This window comes from Schistocerca piceifrons, chromosome 2 (assembly GCF_021461385.2).
Source record: "Schistocerca piceifrons isolate TAMUIC-IGC-003096 chromosome 2, iqSchPice1.1, whole genome shotgun sequence".
NCBI lineage: Eukaryota > Metazoa > Arthropoda > Insecta > Orthoptera > Acrididae > Schistocerca > Schistocerca piceifrons.
The window spans coordinates 257,014,414-257,035,082 of NC_060139.1; the positions used below are offsets into that span (position 1 = coordinate 257,014,414).

General features: G+C 38.6%; 1 protein-coding gene across 1 annotated transcript in view; it reads right to left on the bottom strand.

Annotated features, from left to right (window-relative positions):
* Positions 1-20,669, bottom strand: part of LOC124777146 (centrosomal protein of 162 kDa) — a 197,929-nt gene that overhangs the window by 11,936 nt on the left and 165,324 nt on the right. Inside the window, exons 10-14 of the mRNA XM_047252446.1 lie at positions 18,529-18,732; positions 15,586-16,012; positions 8,193-8,383; positions 2,605-2,756; positions 874-988 (exon numbers count right to left, since the gene is read on the bottom strand). Of these exons, the coding sequence (XP_047108402.1) occupies positions 874-988; positions 2,605-2,756; positions 8,193-8,383; positions 15,586-16,012; positions 18,529-18,732 (1,089 nt within the window). The remainder of the gene's footprint in view (positions 1-873; positions 989-2,604; positions 2,757-8,192; positions 8,384-15,585; positions 16,013-18,528; positions 18,733-20,669) is intronic.

Below are 20,669 nucleotides of genomic sequence, written 5' to 3' on the forward strand. Positions count from 1 at the left end.
TTTGAAGTTGAAGGTAATTTATAATGAATTGGCAGCAACCAGTTGACTTTATGGGGTTGTATTTTCCATGATAACATTTCAAAATGTCTGTCATCCCGTCTCCACATATTTACATTTATTTATGTGTCATGAACACTGTTTATTTACAAATGATGTTGCAGAATTTTGCAATGGAAGTTTTTAAGACAGCTATTGTAAAGCGTCATAAGTAAAGAAACAATGCTCACAATGTGCAAATTAAGTATAAATATCTGGAGATAGGTGAACACAATATGAATATACTCTCAAAGATGCATGCTTTGAGGCATAATTTGTTGGCATGTTGTTTCAGGAAAGGGGCTGCCATTCCAAAATAATATGTTAGCGACCAATAAAACTTCCTTCATGAGATATCAGTTCCTCAAGGAGACGGTTGTAACACAAATAAGTCACCAGGTGTTATACAAAACAACAAATGAGCAAGCTCAGAGGGGAAACATCCACCTCCTCTTCATTTTAGACAATACTTTGTTCTTTGCAGCACTTAAGTATCTATGCCATTCAATTTATTGTTTAAATTCAGCCAATGGTATTTTATCACTTACAAAAGGAAATTTGATCAGCACAGCATAGATGTAGGTTGATGATCACACTAATTGCGATAGTCTTTACCATTTTATGAACACTGAGTAACATCAGCTTAACAATTTTTGTTACCAGCAGTTTTTCACATGTGACATGATAATTATTTCCAACTATTATAGCAATATTGCAATATGTGAACAGGAATTATACTGTATCATTAAAAAAATCTGGGGGAATACACTCAGCAAACAATTATTTTATAGTCCACACTCACAACAAAAGTAATGAGTGTCAAATCATAAGACTTACCGGGTCATTGTCAGTCTGGAGAACAGATATCTTCTTACGGAGTTCCACAACACTGTTCTCCAAATGGTCCCGTTCAGTCTTCAGAACTACTATCTGCTCCTGACACAGATCAAGCCTGGAAATGTAGAAAGAGTATGAATATTATCAATAAAGTCTCCACACCTGACACTGTTATATATGCACAACACTGTCTGTCTGAGGCTGGGCAGGTGAAGTTACGAAAATAGAGTAATTCTACTTTATGAACCTGTCTCATATTTAGCACTACATCTTTGAAGGTAGATACGCACTAAAAAATACACGAGGCAAAATAAAAAGACATTGTCATTCACTTCAGAAACAAATAAATGAAGCTGGCTGGAGTATAATGCAGATGATACAGTTTTATGAGTGTAGTACACCACACTGAATATTTCTAACAATTCAAAGCTGTGTGTCAGAGTGGTACTCAAAAGCATGTACCCAGCTCTCATAGGCTTCTTGTTTCTAATGTTTCCCAATACAACTGATTGGTGGTATGTTTTCAGGGTTCCAGGTAAAGTTTTTTAATGCGGTATTATGAGGGCTAACATAGTATCCTCTTTCAAGTGCTGCAAGCTGTGGTCTTAATTGAAGTCTCTGCCTGGCCTCTAACCAGACTGGCTGGGTCACTGAAAAATTATGTGCAAAAATGGAACTGTCAACTGAACTGGAAACATGTAAAACATGCCATCACGTGCTCTACATACTGAATAATGTCCATAACTGCACACTGAGTTCCAATTTGGTAATTTTTCTCCCAAAAGTGTACAGGAAGACAGGTGGGCTAGCTTCAGGAGGCACAACTGCCAGAACCGCCAAACGAAACAGACAGAAAAGCTAATACCAACCCCATAATTTTTGGAACAACAGATATGTCTTCAGGTTAGAATGAGGATTTGGTTGGAAAGTGGACAGGAGGGCCGTCTTACAATACAACAGTCAGGCTAAGAGGGATTTACCACCTTCAGTTCAAACTCTATCAACCAATTCCTCTCTCCTCTCTGAAGAAAGAGCTTGTTGTTCTGAAAGCTAGGACTGCTATTATCTTTTTTTGTGCACTGGTAGTACTGGGTGCTGCATCTCTACTTGGATACAGCAGAAAATTTATTATCAGATATTTTATCATGAGTGTCTATGGCTGTAGTTTTTTAAGGGTACGGTTTTCTTTTTACCAGTAATATGTCACCTTCTCTCAAAATATTTTCATTTTCCATTTAAGTCCAACATATTTGAAGTTATAACTGCATTTTCAGGGAATTTACTGATACAGTAGTTGTTACATTCAGTGAAGTTCACCACTTGGTAGTAGTTGAACTACACAGATGTTACTTTTACGAAAAAAAAAAAAAAAGCTTCTCAGACGATATTAAAAAGTGAACAAAGTATAATTAGTTGTGACATTCATTCAGCAATAAAATGTTTGTCTTCTGCATTGGTGGAAAACTTTTATGTCACAGTTGTACTTATACTTCAAATGGTCTAATATATTTATGAAACTGCATGACTCCAATACAAGTTCAACTCCCAGCCACTTATTCAGTTTTAACTCGTCATGAAGAATTCACTACTGGATGTACTCCAAAATTTAATATGTCAACTAGAAGATGAGGGTAATGAAGGAATTTTCATATGTTACATAATAATACGGACTCCTAATTTTCACTCAACCGTGCACCCTCTGTTTCTAGCCAGCATTTGCCACACACTCACTCCTTGAGCTTCTCCTGCAGGTGCTCTATGACTAGCTGCTGCGTGGCCAGCTGGCCCTGGAGTTCTGCCACCTGGGCATCCGTGCCATAGCGTGCACCCTCGTCTCGTGCTTTGCGCAGCTCCTCCGTGTGATGCTCTTGAAGCACACTCAGCTGGAACATCAGAGTAAGATAGAATGAAGAAGTGGACAAGAACCATTGTTCATAACACAACTGTGAAAGCAATAATTTTCAATTTTATGAAAGCATCAGAGCTAAGAAGACTTCTATTTCAATGCAACTGAAATGTGGACTTGTACTACTAAGTGTTTGGGTCTCCCTCTCCCTCTCCCTCTCTCTCCCTCTCCCTCTCCCTCTCCCTCTCCCTCTCCCTCTCCCTCTCCCTCTCTCTCTCTCTCTCCCCGCTTATGAGAAGTGCTTCGAGGATTGGAAGAAGCGTTGTCACAAGTGTATTGTATCTGAGGGGAAATACTTTGAAGGGGACAACATGAATATTGATAAATAAATAAATAAAAATTTTTTCATAAAAATATAAAGTCACTTTACTTTTTGGACACACCTCGAATGGTGAATAGCATTATATCCTTTACATAATATTGTCATTATTCCATCCTGGATTTTCTATTGTTAGGTACTGGAAGTGAATATTTTTCAGTATAATCACCAAGGCAACTGAGATATTTGTCTTAAAAGTAAACCAGTTTTCCAACACTATCAACAACAAAATGCCAGATGTCATCCTGTCAAGCCAGCTCATTGAAGTTCATCATTTGTTACCCACAGTATGAGCTATCAGTTTCCTCAAACTTACTCTCCAGACTTTCCCACCGGATATGTTCAATATACAGCTCTCAGGTCTGACACTGGATTACACTTTGTAAATCCCTCAATATTTCCTCTAGGAAAATGCTCAAATCATCAAATGGTAGCTGTTTGTTACTACTGGCAAATAGTCACTAGTACTTGCTACTTGCCAGTGACAGCAAACAGCTACCACCTGAAGGGCCAAGCAGTTGCTTCGAGGAATTCTGAGGTCCAGTGACAGACATTAGAGCCATATATCGAAATTTCCTCAATGACTTTCCCAGTATTTTGTGTTCCTACTGCAATTAACAGTGATGGCTGAAAACAGATTTTTTACAATATCAACTATTTGCACCATTGTTAACACAGCGTTGTTTTTAAAGCTGGTGTTTTACAACGACAAGACATTTAATGACATAAAAATGAATAATTTGATTTTTCAGACTAGTTCTCATCAGTGTTTTTCCTCAAATATCTGTAATGTTCTATTTTGCCTCATAATGTAGATTAATATTTTGGGTTCATTATTTGTGTGAAAGTTCTCACAGTATAAGATTTAACAGCACATCCCTCTCGCAATGGAAACTTAGGATCCGCATATGCTGTTTCAAAATATCTTATCCCCCTTTTTTTAACAGCGTGGTTTCAGTTCTCTGAGACTGCAGACGTGTGTGCAAGTTGCGTTTAAGTGAGTGTAAGTGTGCGTGTGTGTATGTGTGTCTACTGCTGACAAAGGCCTTAATGGCCGAAAGCTATAATTGTGTGAATCTTTTTTCGTGCCTATCACGACTCAGCATCTCCACAATATGGTGAGTAACTACTTTCCTTATCTGGTATTGTTACATTCCAGCCTGGATTTTCCATTGTTTGATTTCTTACAAGAGTGACAGTCCAGTAAGGCATGCAGTATGTTTTCTACAAAGTTTGGGAGGTAGGAGAGAAGCAATGTCAGAACTTGGGCTGTGAGGAGAGGCTGTTGAGTTTTGCCTGTGGACAGCTAAGTAAGTAAAATCATTACCTGCAAAAACCAAGTTAACAGTTTTGAGGCCCTGTTTAGCACGCACTTTTAATCTGACAGGAAGAGTTTCAAAACACACTCCTGCACAATCAGTCAGTCATTTTGGAATGTTTTTAATGATGTCAATAGCAGTGTATTATACAAGAAAGAGAAATCAGTTGAGCAGTTTCTGTTCCTTGTTTAAAATTAAAATAAAACTGGAGCGCACACAATAAAACTGGAGAGAGCGCGCGCGCACACACACACACACACACACACACACACACACACACACACACACACACACACAAAAGCGAGAGTAGGACCTCCAAATTTCCTTTTAGGTACAAGAATTTCGTGATCTCTGAACCACAAATAAAACTTTTCACAATCATTTACAGAATAATGAGAACACAAAATGAAGAATAATATTGTACAGGACAGAGTTCAAGAACCTACTTACAAGTTACTGAAAATAAAACTGCTGCAACACTAATGGAAGACAAAATTAAGTAAAATAACTAATGATTTTGAACCCCACAACTAAAAGAAGACAGGAGTAAAACTACATGAAAAAAGTAAAAAATGTAATTAAAATGTAGTTGGATTTCAAATTACAAGAAAAGTTTTTAAAGTGATATTTTGTATGCCCATTTGACTGACCAGCCAGTAATTAATTTAGTGCAATATTCTGTATAACAATATGTACTCATGTTAATAAGGACTACAAAACATGAAGAATTACCAGTACTTCACAATGACTGACTTCTGCTGTAGTATTCCACTAGCAGATGGTGTGGTATGACTTCGTAAACCAAATCGGCCAAGTGTTCATAGGGAAGCTGAAACACCATACTATCCAACGAAAATGTTTTGAAAGCAACACAGAACCAGCAGTATTAATACCAGTTCTGCACGGTTTGCTGTCTGACAGCACCTAATGCAGTCAAGAACAACTTCATTAGGCAAACTGCCTCATATCGTGTGCCAGCCACTGTCACTCCCTCTGCCTCCTAACACCATGCAGCAGCGTTACTCAGCCGATGCTGGAGTACTGGTTAATCTTCATAGTATGTGTCCCTTCTACCTCATATCAATAAACTGAATACAGCACTAGACTAATTTGGAACCGCACTATCAAACAGGGACAGAAAATACCAGATTGAAAAACATTTTGCTTTTAAAGATAAACACATGGCATTTTCCATCGACAATGCACATCACATAAAACAAATGATCAGGAATATTTGTTTGGGCTGACTACATATATAAATTGCACACATCTGTTGAAACAGCAGGGATAATGTGCTCGGTGAGTCTTGGAAGAGACATCTCTACAAAAACCCAGAATGAAAATGGCAGCAATGGGGAACATAACAATGTTTTTCATTTAACCCTGGATTGAAAATCATCTTTGTAAGGAAGTGAACACCAGTTCCAGAATTGCAAGTCCTATTCTAGTTTGAGTAATTAGTAACTAGAGGCTCTCAATCTAACCTACACAGTTATTCTGTTTCTTTCAACTGAAGAAGACATATGCCACTTAATTTTTAAGCCATTGGCATGATGTAATAATTTCTGTGAACTGTCTAATTCACACAACTGAAAACACCTTCACATTTTTGGTTTTTCCATTTCATGATATTATTACGAGAATTGCTCAATAAATAATGTCCACTATTTTCTGTCTCAAAACATATTTATTCTTAATAGCTAGAATGTGGCAACAATGTCAGTCATTGCAAGTTGGCGTTATGAGTGCAGTGTCTTGACAAGAAAAGAGAGATATCGGCTCCTACCTGATATTCAATGACAAATAACCTTCCAGTCATCTGGTATGGTTAAATTGCAGCAATGCAAATGTGAAGCACTCAAAATCCTCATGAAACTGTAGAACATATATGAGATTTGCTGAAGGTTAATGTTTTCTGTACAAGGTCATGTCCAAAGCTGTATGGGCCATTTTTCTTCTGTGAGAAGACTGTGATGGGTGCCTCTTACCTTGATATGTTGCAGTTGTGGTAGTTTCCACAACTGACTGCTAATTCTGAGAATTTCGTCTTCCAACAAAATGGTACACACACTCACTGGAGCACTGATGTTCATCACTACCTAAACGAATATCTTCCACTTTGCTGGATTGGGCACAAATACTTTACACTTCGCTTGATTGGGTCTAGTTGTGAAGATGATATAGCTCTGTTCCTCTGGCTTTCCATGTCGCTTGACCTAATATCTTTTGATTTTTCCTTTTGGGGCTACATTAAGGACAGTATTTACGTAGCCCTACTGCCAAGAATATCAAAACAGCTCACAGAATACTGCTGTGATGGCCAGTAGCAGGATTTTGATACACAAGGTATAAAACGAACTTGATTATCCCTTGGACATGTGGCCAGAGGGGTACTCGAGCAAAATTTGTAGAGTGAAAAATGAAAACTTTGTGAGTTTATAGTTCTATTCCTGCATTGATCACACTTGCACATGTAATACAATGGAAAATATAGAGCTCTGAAAATGAATGAATCATTTATAGTAGGCTTATACTATTTTTCTGCATACTCTACTCACATTCTATGACCTTAGCCAGCACTGAAGAGCACATATTCCCTGTTGGCATAAGCTCGTGTCCTGTGCTCACAGTCATGTTTCCATTGCATGATCTATACTCTCATCAGTCTCAAAGTGTGTCCCACATATAGAACCTGTAAGAGGCCCAAGCACATGGTAGTCTGAGGGTGTCAGGTCTGGCCTACAGGGTGGATGAGACAGCGAAGACCAATCCAATTTGGTCATGTGTTCCCAGAACACAGTGTGGACATGCATTGTCATGTTGGAGCAAGATTTCTTTATAGTTTCTGGCCTCAGAATTAATGGCTGACCCTTTTGGCAGCACATCCCTTAGAATGACACCACTAATAGCCCAAAATAATGTCACTGTGACTTTCCAGCAGATGGAGTGTCTTTAATTTCTTCTTTATTGGTGACTGTGGGTGATGTCACTCCACTGAATGCCATCTGTCTCTGGCTCAAGGTGATGCATCTGGATTTTCTCACCTGTAATGTTCTGTGGCATCAAATGATCCAACAGTTCAGATGAAATTGCTTTTCTTTTATCTTGTGGTCTTGTGTAACCTATTATAAGCACAGCTTTTAATATCCAATTGCAAACGTATTTCCAAATATTACTGATAGTTGTAGAGCCAATTGTTGAGTTACAACACACCAGTCTGCAAGAATAATGGCATCCACATGATTCAATGTGACGAAGGAACTATGATAGGACATCCCAAAAGTGGCATGTCAAGGCTCTCAGTTTGTGCACTTCTTGACACTTTAACTCCTTTTACCCACTGCCCAACAGTACTCGTACAAACTGCATCATTATCGTACTCTGCACACAAACATTTCTGTATGTTCACCACACTTTCTTTTAGTACAACCAAGAACTCAATTACAGCATGTTGCTTGTAACTGTCTCTCATGTACACAAAATTTTGTTAGTGAACTAAGGCTCTGCCAGCTTTTCGAATCGATCACAATTTTGCAAACATGCAGAAGAAACATTATTTGTTGAACAACCCTCGTATATTGTCCAGTGACTGTCAATTAAACATAACTTCCACTCCTTACCCTCCGTTTGCCATATTATACCCAAAAGAGTTAGTTCCTCATCCTTATTTGATAATTTTTACACATTTCAGTTTCTTATTGTGAAAAGAAAAACAGAAATTTTGACTCATCTAGTCACAAGAATGGTAACACATGGTTTATGCTAAAATACTAACATCCTGCAAGCGCTTCACTTTCAGCTGCTCGAAGTCTGCCTTGAGAGCAGCGAACTCCTGGTGCAGCGCCCTGTTCTCCTCTTCCAGCCTGCGCATTGCATCCAGCTGGTCGCCTGAGCCGCCGCGCTGCCTCAAGCTGCTGTTGGACGAACTGCTAGCTGCGCAGTTTTGACTGTCCCCTCTTTGTTCCCCTAATGAGACAACACGGTTAGGTTGTTGTTATGGTTAATAAGAACATTCAGATGTGTATAAGTGTTATATTTACAGAAACCACAAACATTAGTATGAGTTAAAGGAACATACAAATCTGATAGTCAATTCTGAGTTTCTCAATTTAAGTTTTTACAACTGAGGATGCTAAATCCTTGTGGCATGGTTGCATGTGAACTGGAAGTAGCTAATCTGATGCCTGGAGGCAACAAAAACTTATACCCAGAGGTGATGATAGGTCGTCACCAAACTGTGCCCCAGTGTACTAACTTAAATTGTATACAGTATACAGCTGATGTGTTCTGTTGACTGTTGTGATGTACAGCCAATGGTGACACAATGCAACTGATAGATTACATCACATGAACTCATACAATTCTTCATGCTCGACTTGTACATCCAACAAATTTACTTTGCAGGAGGGAAATAACCATCCAGTAGCCACAGTTAATGCACGTTCAGTGTCCAAAGAAATAATTTTCACCAAGTTTGTTCCCACTGTTTCTTTCTTTCTCTCTCAAAAATTTACCGATATTAAGCACAATAAGTAAAGGAATATGATGCAGTAATGTATGCTCATATAAAATGACAAAAGCTAACTACATTCATGAGTCATGGAATCAGATACAGCCAATGTGTGGAAGAGGCAGCACTCTCGAAGTCACATAAAGTGGAATGATTCATAGTGTCACAGTTGGGATCTCATCTCGTGGCAGATAAGCACAGGCCAGGAATGATGAGCAATATTAGCATATCTGTTCACAATTGTTTTGTGAGAGTGAATACCTCAATTTTGGAGAAACTGTTGCCAGTCTGGCCATGTGCAGGGGGCAACAATGTGTTAATCACAGTGGTCGGTCTTGATTATTGTGAGTTGTAACAGTGGATTTGTAGGCCATAACTTAGCAAATCAGTCACCAGTCGAATGCCAGATAACCACAGCTGATGAGCACCCATACTATCCAGAACCATTTCCTTGCCCCGGAGTATAAAAGCCACAGCTCCAGTTGGTATCCTGGGTCACCACACTTCACAGAACAAGAGGCAAACACTGGTGCAGGAACAGCAACAGTGGAGCCTCTAAATATGTCAAAAGGTTGCTGGGACTTAAAGAGTCACAATAAATATTTGATAGTCATTACTTACTGGTATTTATGCAAGTTATACAGTAATTCCAACAACACAAAATAATGTCATAATAAATATTAATATTTAACTGTGGGTAATCAATAAAACTTAATTCTCTAGAACTTCAGTCAACAAGTCCCAAAAACTGGAATTAATTTTCAGAAATATTGATGAACACCTTACAGTACATCAAACATTAATGACTTTATAGAAACTTGTTATCATATTTTTACAAGCTTGCAAAATCGTTAATATACTTCACATTCTGCAGGGCCTTCTTTGATCAGTAGAAATATGTATATGTTGATGGAGATTTATGTCAATGTAAGTAAATATTTTTGAAGTGATATTAATAATCTTGACACAATATACCAACAAAGATTTTGTAAAGTTTTATTATCCTCTTCAGCAATATAGAAAGTAACAACCCATCAATGATGATGCCATATAATCTCAAATAATACAAGGATGTCAAAGGAAATTGGCCCAGTAGCTTTCAAAGGAACCATCCTAGCGTAAAGCCATCAGCACACAGACTGTGCTATCGAACATTAACATTGAGCGTGCGAAGTTCAGTGTGCTGCTGAACGCTCAGGAACGATGCGACTTGTTCATACGGTATGTGGGCCCCAACGTGGTATACATGAGCGCAATGCACTCCAGCGGTAGTTGAGGGATGTTCCCACATTAGCTCTATTAAAACACAGATTTTCTCCATAGTCCATGAAAAGGAAAGTACCATGTCCAATCAATAAGGAAACAGGCTTATAAGAGGTCCATTACAAACAGTGCGGTACAAATTTAGAATACTTCTCCGCAAAAGATAAATATTATTTCATCATTCCCACATTTTTGTAAAACCCCAAGGTCAGTCTTACTTGATCACTGTTCCTACCCTGTAGCAGAATCTTTGCATCATGTGAATTACAAAGTGTAAAAGAAAAAGGAGCAAACAATCTTTATACAGGTAATGCAAGCTGTCCTGTAGATTAAGTCAATCGAACAAAGTCGCCCCTCAAAAAAGGTGAACCTATATTTATATAACATCAAATATTATAGTATATATTAACTAATAATAAAGTATCAGAACCTAATAAAACGCGAATGTTAGGAAAAAAGATTTGGAAGTGTCAAGACGCGAACCACCGCCCCAACAAACAACTCTATACAGGACAGTAACGCTACTCATTACGCTAAACCAACAACACACACCTTGCTTCTAATCACAGGACCCTTGCTGAAAACCTTAATTGTAGATATGTTACTACCTGAAATTTAATTATAAAAAATAGGGTGGATCTTTAGCGTGTCGCTGCCTTCAAATACCCTACTCTCATAATAGGCAAGTTACAATTATTCTTTTGCCACAAATATGATGTTTCTCATTATTTTATTGGAACAAATCACACAGTTAACAGCAGTTTTTCCAGTGATTCTCAATTTGCTGGTGCTCAGAAATGGCAAATATGCATATAGGCTTGAAATGAATGCCAATATGGCACCTCACAACTCTGTACTGAAGGGACATGGCATGCATGTGACGTAGGTGGCGTTGTGCCATCTCATTGGTCAACGCTCAGACGCACGCTCAGAATATTTGATGTGCCAGATATCGTTCTGCACGTTTGGAAAGACTCCCGAACGTGCTATTCCATGCTATACGTCAGATACTTGGCACGCTCAACATTCAACGTTCGGATGCACGGTCCATGTGCCAATGGCTTAAGGAAGGTTTCTGTATATAATTTATATAGATGTAAAGCATATGGGCTGAACTATGATTAAGTTGTGCCTCCCGAGAACTTTCCTGGTGTGTGCTGATTAAACTGTTTAAGTTATACTAGAATTTGGAGTTAATATGCAAATACCAAACTCTACACTGTGGCTGTAAACAAAATTGCCACTATACCAAACAAGTTGGCTGTGGATACTTAGTGCTAGCAGTGTAGAGCTGAGGCAGTCGCTTCTATGACCTAAATGTGGATCAACAGGCAGGAATTTGAAGTCTGGTACACCTGAGAAATGCAGAGGTAGTGACTGATTTTTATTTCAAATTCTGTTAACTTTTTTTTTTAACAAATAAAAGAAGGAAATGTGGTAATGGAAACTCCTTGTTGGTATCAGATGTGTGAAAGCAGTCGTATCACATACTAACTCTACTGTAATTTCTGCACAGACTTTTACGTGGACACAACCACCAACCAGCTGTGCACCTGAATGAATGGCTACCACCAAAATGTGGCCCAGAACAGAGTTAACCACCCGCCTGTATCCGTATCTGAGTGATTACTCTGAAATTTACACCTAAGTGTATGGCAGAGGGTTCACAGGACCACCTTCAGACTACTTCCATCATACCACTCTTTATCATTATGTGTGTTCTGCCAATGAAACACAGTCTCTGGTTTGCCCCCACAACATTTTCCATGTGGTGGTTCCAATTTCAACAGTTTGTAATTGCAATCCCTAGGTATTTAGCTGAGTCGACAACCTTCCGATTTGTGTTATTTTTTTATGTAACCAAAATTTTATACAACTGTTTCAATGCCAGTGTTGAGGACTACACACTTTTTATGGTTTATGTTCAGTTTCCCCTTTTTGCACCATGCAAATACACTGCTTAAATAATTTTGAATTTCTTGCAATACAGTGGCAGAACACAAGGCTTGGCACAAGATGTTGGCTTTCAATGGCTGCTTCACAATCCTTACCATCTGGATCCTTCCTCTCCCCCAACACCACCAGCTCAGAATTACAGTGAAACACCATTTTTGCATTCTCGCATTTTACATTTCCCCACTTTTTACATCCATTTGTTGGTCCCAACAGAAGTCCTAGTCTCTCAATACAATGCTTTCCCATCATTATCGATTCCATGTTACATTTTCTGTATTTTAAGTTTTCTATGATGTTCTCATGATCTTTAACATTGATTTTCATACAGATTTCGGTATAAAGTACATCATATTCCTGCTCAAAGTGAGCCTTAGAACAAAGCAGAAAACACAGACTATATGAAAAGTTACTGATTGTGTAATGCAGTGTTAGCACAGTAAGCAAGCTGTCAGCTTGCTGGGTCATGGCTGCCTGATGATAAGTTTGCAATGTTTGGAATGGTGGGAAACTCTGCTGAATTACTGCCTTATGGATTATCATGATCTGACAATAGTGACTCTAGTAGCAACCTTCCTTCTGCTCGTCATCTCGCTTTACAACAGCTTTAATTTAATTTCACAGTTGTTTACATAAACAAACACCACTTTTGAAGATGGCCGTCTCATAATGTGCTTTCATGAATTATTACTTCTGCTTGAAAAATGCTAAACTGTACTAGGCGAACAGCCCCCAGTTTGTACGATATGATGGCAGATGTAAACGTTCCTCCTCAAGGTGCTCTGTAACAAGATGACAATTTCTGCCCTGTTTCTCACCCAGAACTTCCCTGAACTGAATGACCTCCTTGTTAGCAAGAAGCTGTAGATTTAGTGTTTATTGTTCTCTGTTTTCAAAGACTGCCTACTTTAGTGTTTCAACAAATACTTTATTACAAGTTCTATTTACTGCAATTTTATAAAGATTATCAATAATAAGTCTCATATTAAAATGTGAATATCTTTGTAATATGGTTTCAAAAAAGATTTGTGTTTCCATTAGACATGATCAGAATGAAGAAGGAAACCTGCACATGTGTTTGAGTGTGTCAGCACTCGGCTGCTGCCTTTGCGATTATCATGAAGGTAGTGGCTGAGTGTTAATACACACAAACATGCATTTCCTTCTTCATTCCAATCATGTCCAATAGTGTAAATAAAACACAGAAGGAAAAGTCTTTTATTAAACCACATTAAAAAGATATTCGTGTTCTACTGTGAGACTTATTATTGATGATCATTATAAAATTGTGGTAAGCAAAATTTGTACCGCAATATTGGTTGAAACACTGAAGTTCGCAGTCTCTGTAAACAGAGAACAATAGGAATGAAATCTACAGATTGTTGTGTTTCCTATGCTTTCCTGTATGTCACACTTTCCTGCATTTTAAACCTTTTAGGGTCAGTTCACTGAGAAGAGTAAAAAGCGGTTTTTACTTTAGGTAGGTGGAAGTTGTCGGTGTCTCCACTAGATGGTGTCCCACACCCAACTTCACGTGTGTCCCATGACTAACTCCAATCATCCTGCTCTCACACCCTTTCTGCCAGTCTCCCTCCTCCTCTATTCCACATAATTAAACACACATAGTATGACATGCTGAGAGATCTACATGCTATAGTCAGAGAAGACATCACTGGCTTCACAATGCCACTGTGTGTGTGATATATATATATATAAAACTCAGGAGGAGGAGGAGGAGGAGGAGGAGGAGTAGGAGGAGGATGATTTGTTCAAAAGTAGCAACAGGTTAGTCTTGTTTGTGTGTCTATTAATAACATAGTATCTCAGTTATTCAGTGAGTTATGATCTTCACTCCTTAAGTACAAAGTGAATAGTTTTGAAAACAAACCTGAATGCATCCCTCAGCAAAAGCTCTCTTTGTAAATTCAAATGCTAATAAATTATGACAATTACAGGAAACTTCCCCACTTTTCACTGAAAAACTAGCAGTTTTGCTGAAGTGTGAAAAAAGTTTCTGTAGATAATCATGGAATCTAAAGAAATACAAGAAATAGTAAGTCCTTGCTAATTTTCTTTCTTATTCCCGCAATGGTACATACTTCTCAAGTACTTCTGGCAATTTCACTGACAAAGGGAAACCTCATCTATCAACTTTTCTACAAATAAATGTATTGTACTTTTATTTGATTTTAACCAAGCAGCTATCACTCCCTTTTCAGGTTCAGGTTTCTTATTTGTAAATGACAATCATTAGTCATCAGTATTTGGCATGAAAATACTGAACACTATTAAGGTTTATTTCTTCTGACCAAAATATCCTTACTTAAAGACTTAAGGTTTTTACGCACATTGTTCTTGTACTCAAGAAACTAATAGCCACATGACAATATTATGAAAAGGGTAATTGCTACTTACCATATAATGGAGATGCTGAATCACAGTCACAACAAAAAGACCATCAGAAAGTGAGATTTCAGGTAACGTGGCCTTCGTTAGAAGTACACACACACACACACACACACACACACACACACACACACACACACACGAGACCACAGTCTCTGGCTGCTGGCCTAGTCTCAGCAGCCAGAGACTGTGGTTATGTGCGAGTGAGTTGCTTCTGCATGAGTATGTATGTATGTATATGTTGTCTATTTCTGATGAAGGCTTTGTTGGCTGATCACTCACTTTCTGACAGTCTTTTCACTGTGGCTATCTGCTACTCAGCATATCTGCTATATGGTGAGTAGTAACTATCCTTTTCATAATATCATTACATCCCATCCTGGGTTTCCATTTGATATAAATATGAATGCTCTGTGCAAACAGTTAAAAAAAATTAAGTTCCTCTACTCTACTCTTCCTAGACCACGTCATCACAAGCAAGGACCGGTTCACAGGAAACTACAGGTTCAAATGATAATACAAAGTAGCTCTGCTCACCAGGACCAGCAGTTCCAAACAGAGAGAACAGATGTTGACATAATGACAATGATTAAGCATACCAGAAAGTTTTCATTTAAGTTGTAGTTTTCACTGTATCATTAAGAATAATTAAACACATGCAATATGAGATGCTCAGAAATTTGCCAACCACAGTCAGCAAGGACATTATGGGCTTCAAAATTAAACACACAATAATCCTTGATAGGGGGATTTTACTTGATCAATAATTTTACGAAGTCTACAGGAGCTGTTACAAAGCTGTATACAAGATTACAACTGGTTTATCTAAGCAAACTTACATGCAGCAAAACTGAAAGCAAGGAACTATTAAAAACATAGAAATATTTATTTCCCTCCTATAACTAAGCCTGAATCCTAATGAGGAATTTGCCATCCAGTCTACGCTATACCTACATCTACACACATTGCTACACTTCTGGCTACCACTATAGAAAGCATGCCAGAAATGTGTGTGTGAGCGAGTACCTTGCGTTACCTTTCGAGGCAGTGTGGACGTGCTGCTGCTGCTGGTGCTGCTGCTGTTGCTGCAGGTGTCGCTCCCTCTCCTTCTGCAGCCGGCGGTTGACCCGCCGCATCTCCTCGAGCTCGCGCGCCAGCTTGCGCGCCTCTGCTTCGCGCGCTGTCAGCTCCTGCTGCAGGCCACGCACTGTCGCCAGCAGGTGCGCGTCTACTGTGGTGGGGGCAGATCGCGGCCGCAGCACCTTGGACGGGTTTGTGGGAGCTGGGACAAGGGTGGGAGTGGGTGTGGGTGTCGGCGTGGGAGCCTGTGAGGTGGCTGAGGCAGGGGCAGTTGCAGAAGGAGCGGCTGGGGCCGTAGACGCTGGGGAAACCCCATGCTGCTGCCGCAGTTTTATTGTGTGCAGCTGTAGCTCCAAGTCTGACACCTGCTCCTCATACTGCGACTGTAAGACAATTTTAATCATTTGTCTCTTTTATAATAAAAAATACAGCATATTTCAGGAACTGGTTAATAAACAAAAATACCACATTTTATGCTTCATATGATAACATAAATCAATTGTGATGGATTAAATTAGGATAACAACAAAAGTTATGTCTTTCAGTCAGCAAGTGATGGAAGAAATGAATGTCAGTCAACTAACTTCTTAAATTTAACAATGTACAGATGTTACCAAAATGATGAAAACACAAGAACCGACATGGTATAATGATGAAGCAGCATATTTATCTTGAAACTTCCTTGCAGATTAAAACTGTGTGCCGCATTGTGACTCAAACTCAGGACCTGTGCCTTCCCAGGGAAAGTTCTCTACCTCTGCAATATCTTTTCTTCCAAGAGTGCTAGTTCATCAAGTTTTGTAGAACTTCTGTGTAGTTTGTACTTCTGTGTAGTTTGGAAGGTAGGAGATGAAGTACTGGCTGAAGTAAAGCTGTGAGGACAGGTCTTGAGTTGTACTTAAGTGGCTCAGTTGGCAGAACATTACCTGCAAAAGGGTAGGTCCTGAGCTCGAATCTCAGTCCGACACACAGTTTTAATCTGCCAGGAAGTTTCATATCAGCGCACACTCCACTGAAGAGTGAAAACTCATTCTGCACATTTATCTTGTCACCCATTTGTAATTTATTAAGCAAATGATGGATATTCTTTGTGCACTGTCTTCACAGGAATTTTATACGATTCGTCACATTGCACTGCACTTAGTGTTGGGAAATCGCTGAGCCTCAACATGTACGATGAACAACAATAGGACACAGCAATCTATATCAATTCAAGCACTGCCACACTAAAAGACAATGATATCAGTAGACTATACAGGGGTTGAACAAAGTAACGTTATGAAATGTGGAGCCATTGCCACCACACAAAACAGTATAAATGCTCTTGGGGATCGAAACTTACATATCCAGACTGGCAGTCAGTGAGACTTTAAACCATTCCACGTAAATGATTGATTCTATCTCCTTTGAAGATACTACAAGAGTGTGATGGGCTCTTGTTTTCTCAGTACAAACTACAATGAGTCTAAGTTGTTTACTAGGCAGAATCAATAGAAGATACAGAGAAACTCCAAATCAGATCGACAGGTTTCATCATGATATCATTTACTTACAGTAAGAACATCGAGGATACATTGAACAAACTCCAGTGGCAGTGTATCACAGCAAAGTTTACAGATAAAATTCTTAAACTGTGCATAGCAAGAAGAGTCAAGTAACATAATTATGATTCCCACACACCTCGTAAAATGACCACAATGGGAAAAATGAGGCAAATTACAGCTTATACAGAGGCTGATAGGCAATCTTTCTTCTCCCACACCAATTACAGGTGGAACAAGAAAGGAAATGACACTTGTATCTGAAGCAAATTTCTCCACATACCATATGGTGGCTAGCACAAAACAAATGGAAACTTCAGACTATTCAATATTTTGTCTTTCACTGCTCAGCACCTTTTTTATTTGGTAAACAGTTATCTATCTGCAGCAGATTAATCCGCTCTCTCTCTCTCTTTTTTGGGAAAACAAACAAACAAACAAACAGGATGTCAGACTTTAGCGGGGATTGGAATGAAACCATTATGAATATTGTGCTGCCCCTGAAGCATTAACATGCACAAGGACTCAGTAAGAACTGAACTCTATCATTCTTTCAGCAGCCAGAAAGTCGCATTCTTTGTTGCAACAGCATTTGGTAAGATGGATAATACAGAATAGACATAAGATGACTTCATTAAAGCTACTAATGAGATTTTTTAACACCAATATTTTGGTGTGTGTGTGTGTGTGTGTGTGTGTGTGTGTGAGAGAGAGAGAGAGAGAGAGAGAGAGAGAGAGAGAGAGAGAGTGAGAGAGTGAGTGAGTGAGTGAGAGAGAGAGAGAGAGAGAGAGAGAGAGAGAGAGAGAGAGAGAGAGAAGTAGGATTTGGTTTTCTGTGAATGCTCTCAAGAGGGGTGAAAAGGCTAAAATGTAACTGATTAACAGAATTTAATACTGGACAGAAACAATTTCAATATGAAAACTGAATCTATGCCATATGTGACAGGATCCTAAAGCACCACAGAGAAAATCTCTGAAAACTGCCGCTGATAAATTTTGAGTGTGTCAGTACTTTCAGTACTTTGTTTACTTATATGCAGGAAGACTGATCTGCAAGTTCAATTAACGGGATAATGCTGGCCTAATAGAGAACCTATTACATTGGAGCACAAAATACAAATCTACTTTTAGTGTACAGCTTCCAACCTACTTCAATTTTTTTTACTCACAAGCTGACAACTTATTTGCAAATGAAGTGAACACAATCAGAACTAAATGAAGACTGCTGTAATTTAACAAAGCTGGCCTCTTCAGGGAGGCTATTTTTCACTTCAATGATATAGTGATATGAGAATCGTGCAGAGTAAGCCCAGTAGAAAAATCATTTTTCCATGAAAGGCAGTGGAAGTCAAGAGTACCTTTAGTTCCTGACGCTGCTTCTCGGCATCCGCTATTGCAGCTCTGTGCTGCTGCTCCCTCTCGTTAAGCTGTTGTTCAAGCTGCTGGAGCCTGTTTTCCAGGTGTTTAACGCGTGGAGAGAATTCTGGAGAACCTTTTGGCAGAATGCCTGCCTCCTGTGCTGCCACAGGGTTCCTTTTTAGGATATGCTCCAGCTCATGCACCTGTAGAAAAAATGATGGCACTGACTTCATGAACCAAAGGGCACTGCCAGCAAAGTTGTTAATAGAGAACGACACATAAGATGGGCTCAGCGTTCAATAAAACACTTGCAAGAAACCAGCCTGTGAAACTGGGCATTTTACTACAAGTGAGAAGTCAGTTCAAAACCAATCTCTAAATCACCGCAATGGTCTAAGGATAGGCAAGATAGCATACAACTGTTTTAATTAGTAACTGAACCAAAATTGTAGTATGTTAGGTCTGCCAATTATGCAAAACACCATTTTTTTTCAGTATCCAAACATGTTTCAGCACCACTGTGCTGCAAACATGTTTCAGTACCACTGTGCCATCATCAGTGGTTTCCATTTTATTTATTCTATAACCTCACCACGATGCGTAGAATAAAAGGCCTAGCCACACGAAAACGTAATAAAAACGAATATAGGCGCAAAAACATCGCGACTTACCAAATTACATTCTATATGATAGGTTAACTCCCAGTAAAATTTTCTCATCAACATCGTTTGGTTGCAGATGACAAGCTACCTGTAGTAAATAATACACAAGTGATCCGGAAAATTCATGCACACCAAGTGCGAAGGTATTAACAAAAAGAAACAAACAATTGTTTGAACTAAACATCGACATAATTTTGTAACCATTTAACAAAAATGTTCGCATTACACAATAAATAAAATGGAAACCCACTGATGGCATAGTGGTGCTGAAACATGTTTGGGTACTGAGAAAAAAACGGTGTTTTGCATAACTGGTGGACCTCACATCCTACAATTTTAACTGCAAACACAGTCAACAGAAGGAGCTGCAAATTCAAATGATGAATAACTGAACCAAAATTATTGGTATTATAATCAACTATAAATGAAAAAAATTCAACTTAATTGTACATTTTATATTTTCCATCACATATTTACAGAAATGTTTATATCATTACACATTATCAGTGACCAATGGTCTTAAACAGAACTAGAAAAGAAATGAATATCTATTTTACTTTGTCAAGCCTACATCTATAACAGAACATAAAAAAGGAATAGAATTACATTTCATACAAATTAAAAGCAGTGTTGGTTAGTCACCAAGCAATCCTCTGCCAGAAAAAAAATCAACTGTGAAACTAAAAAAGTCAATCACTTTCTCCACAACAAAAGTCTTATTTCAACTTACAGGTGACAAGCAAAAACAGAAACACATGCTATGGGTACATAGGTCAAGTGTATCATTTCCTATCGGATTTTCTTCTCTTCTGCTGGATGAAGGAACCCTTCCATCAAAAGCTAAATTGTGTGTCCCTTCTTGTTTTTCTTTGTGCTCAAGTTTGTTGGCAACTGGTAAGAAGGGTTTTTTCCAGTTTCAAATTCATGTTTGAAATTATCTTGTTTATTGTCTCACAATGTGTGTCCTCATCTGCTTCAAAATATGTTTGCTGTAACTCACATGTTAAAACATGTCTCATTTGAATCCTCAAAGAGTAAACTAAGAATTTTGGGGATAAAAAGATCTTTCAATTCACGCATCTTATTTTTATTGTTTTGAAGAAATACATCTGTCAACAGGATTTTCCTAAGGAGACAGAGACCTGCAAATAGGTACAATTGTGGTTATGCAATCAGTGATGTACTGCCTTCTCCGTATGAACCAAAGTTTAATGGTTATGGAAAGTTTTCTTGAGGTGATGTACCTTCAATGACTTGTTTTAGTAGTTGACACTTTTAACCTTATCACCTATATACATCTGATATGCCTGTTGATGGTTCTGAGACAATAGCTAAGATTCTGAGGCAGTTTGTGTATCATTTGAAGAGGAAAGGTGTATTTGTATACCTGATAAAATATGTGCAGTACTCTACAGGATGGAGAAAAATTGTGTCACGATATTTTAACCTCGAATAGCTGATGCCAGTAGGAACCAAAA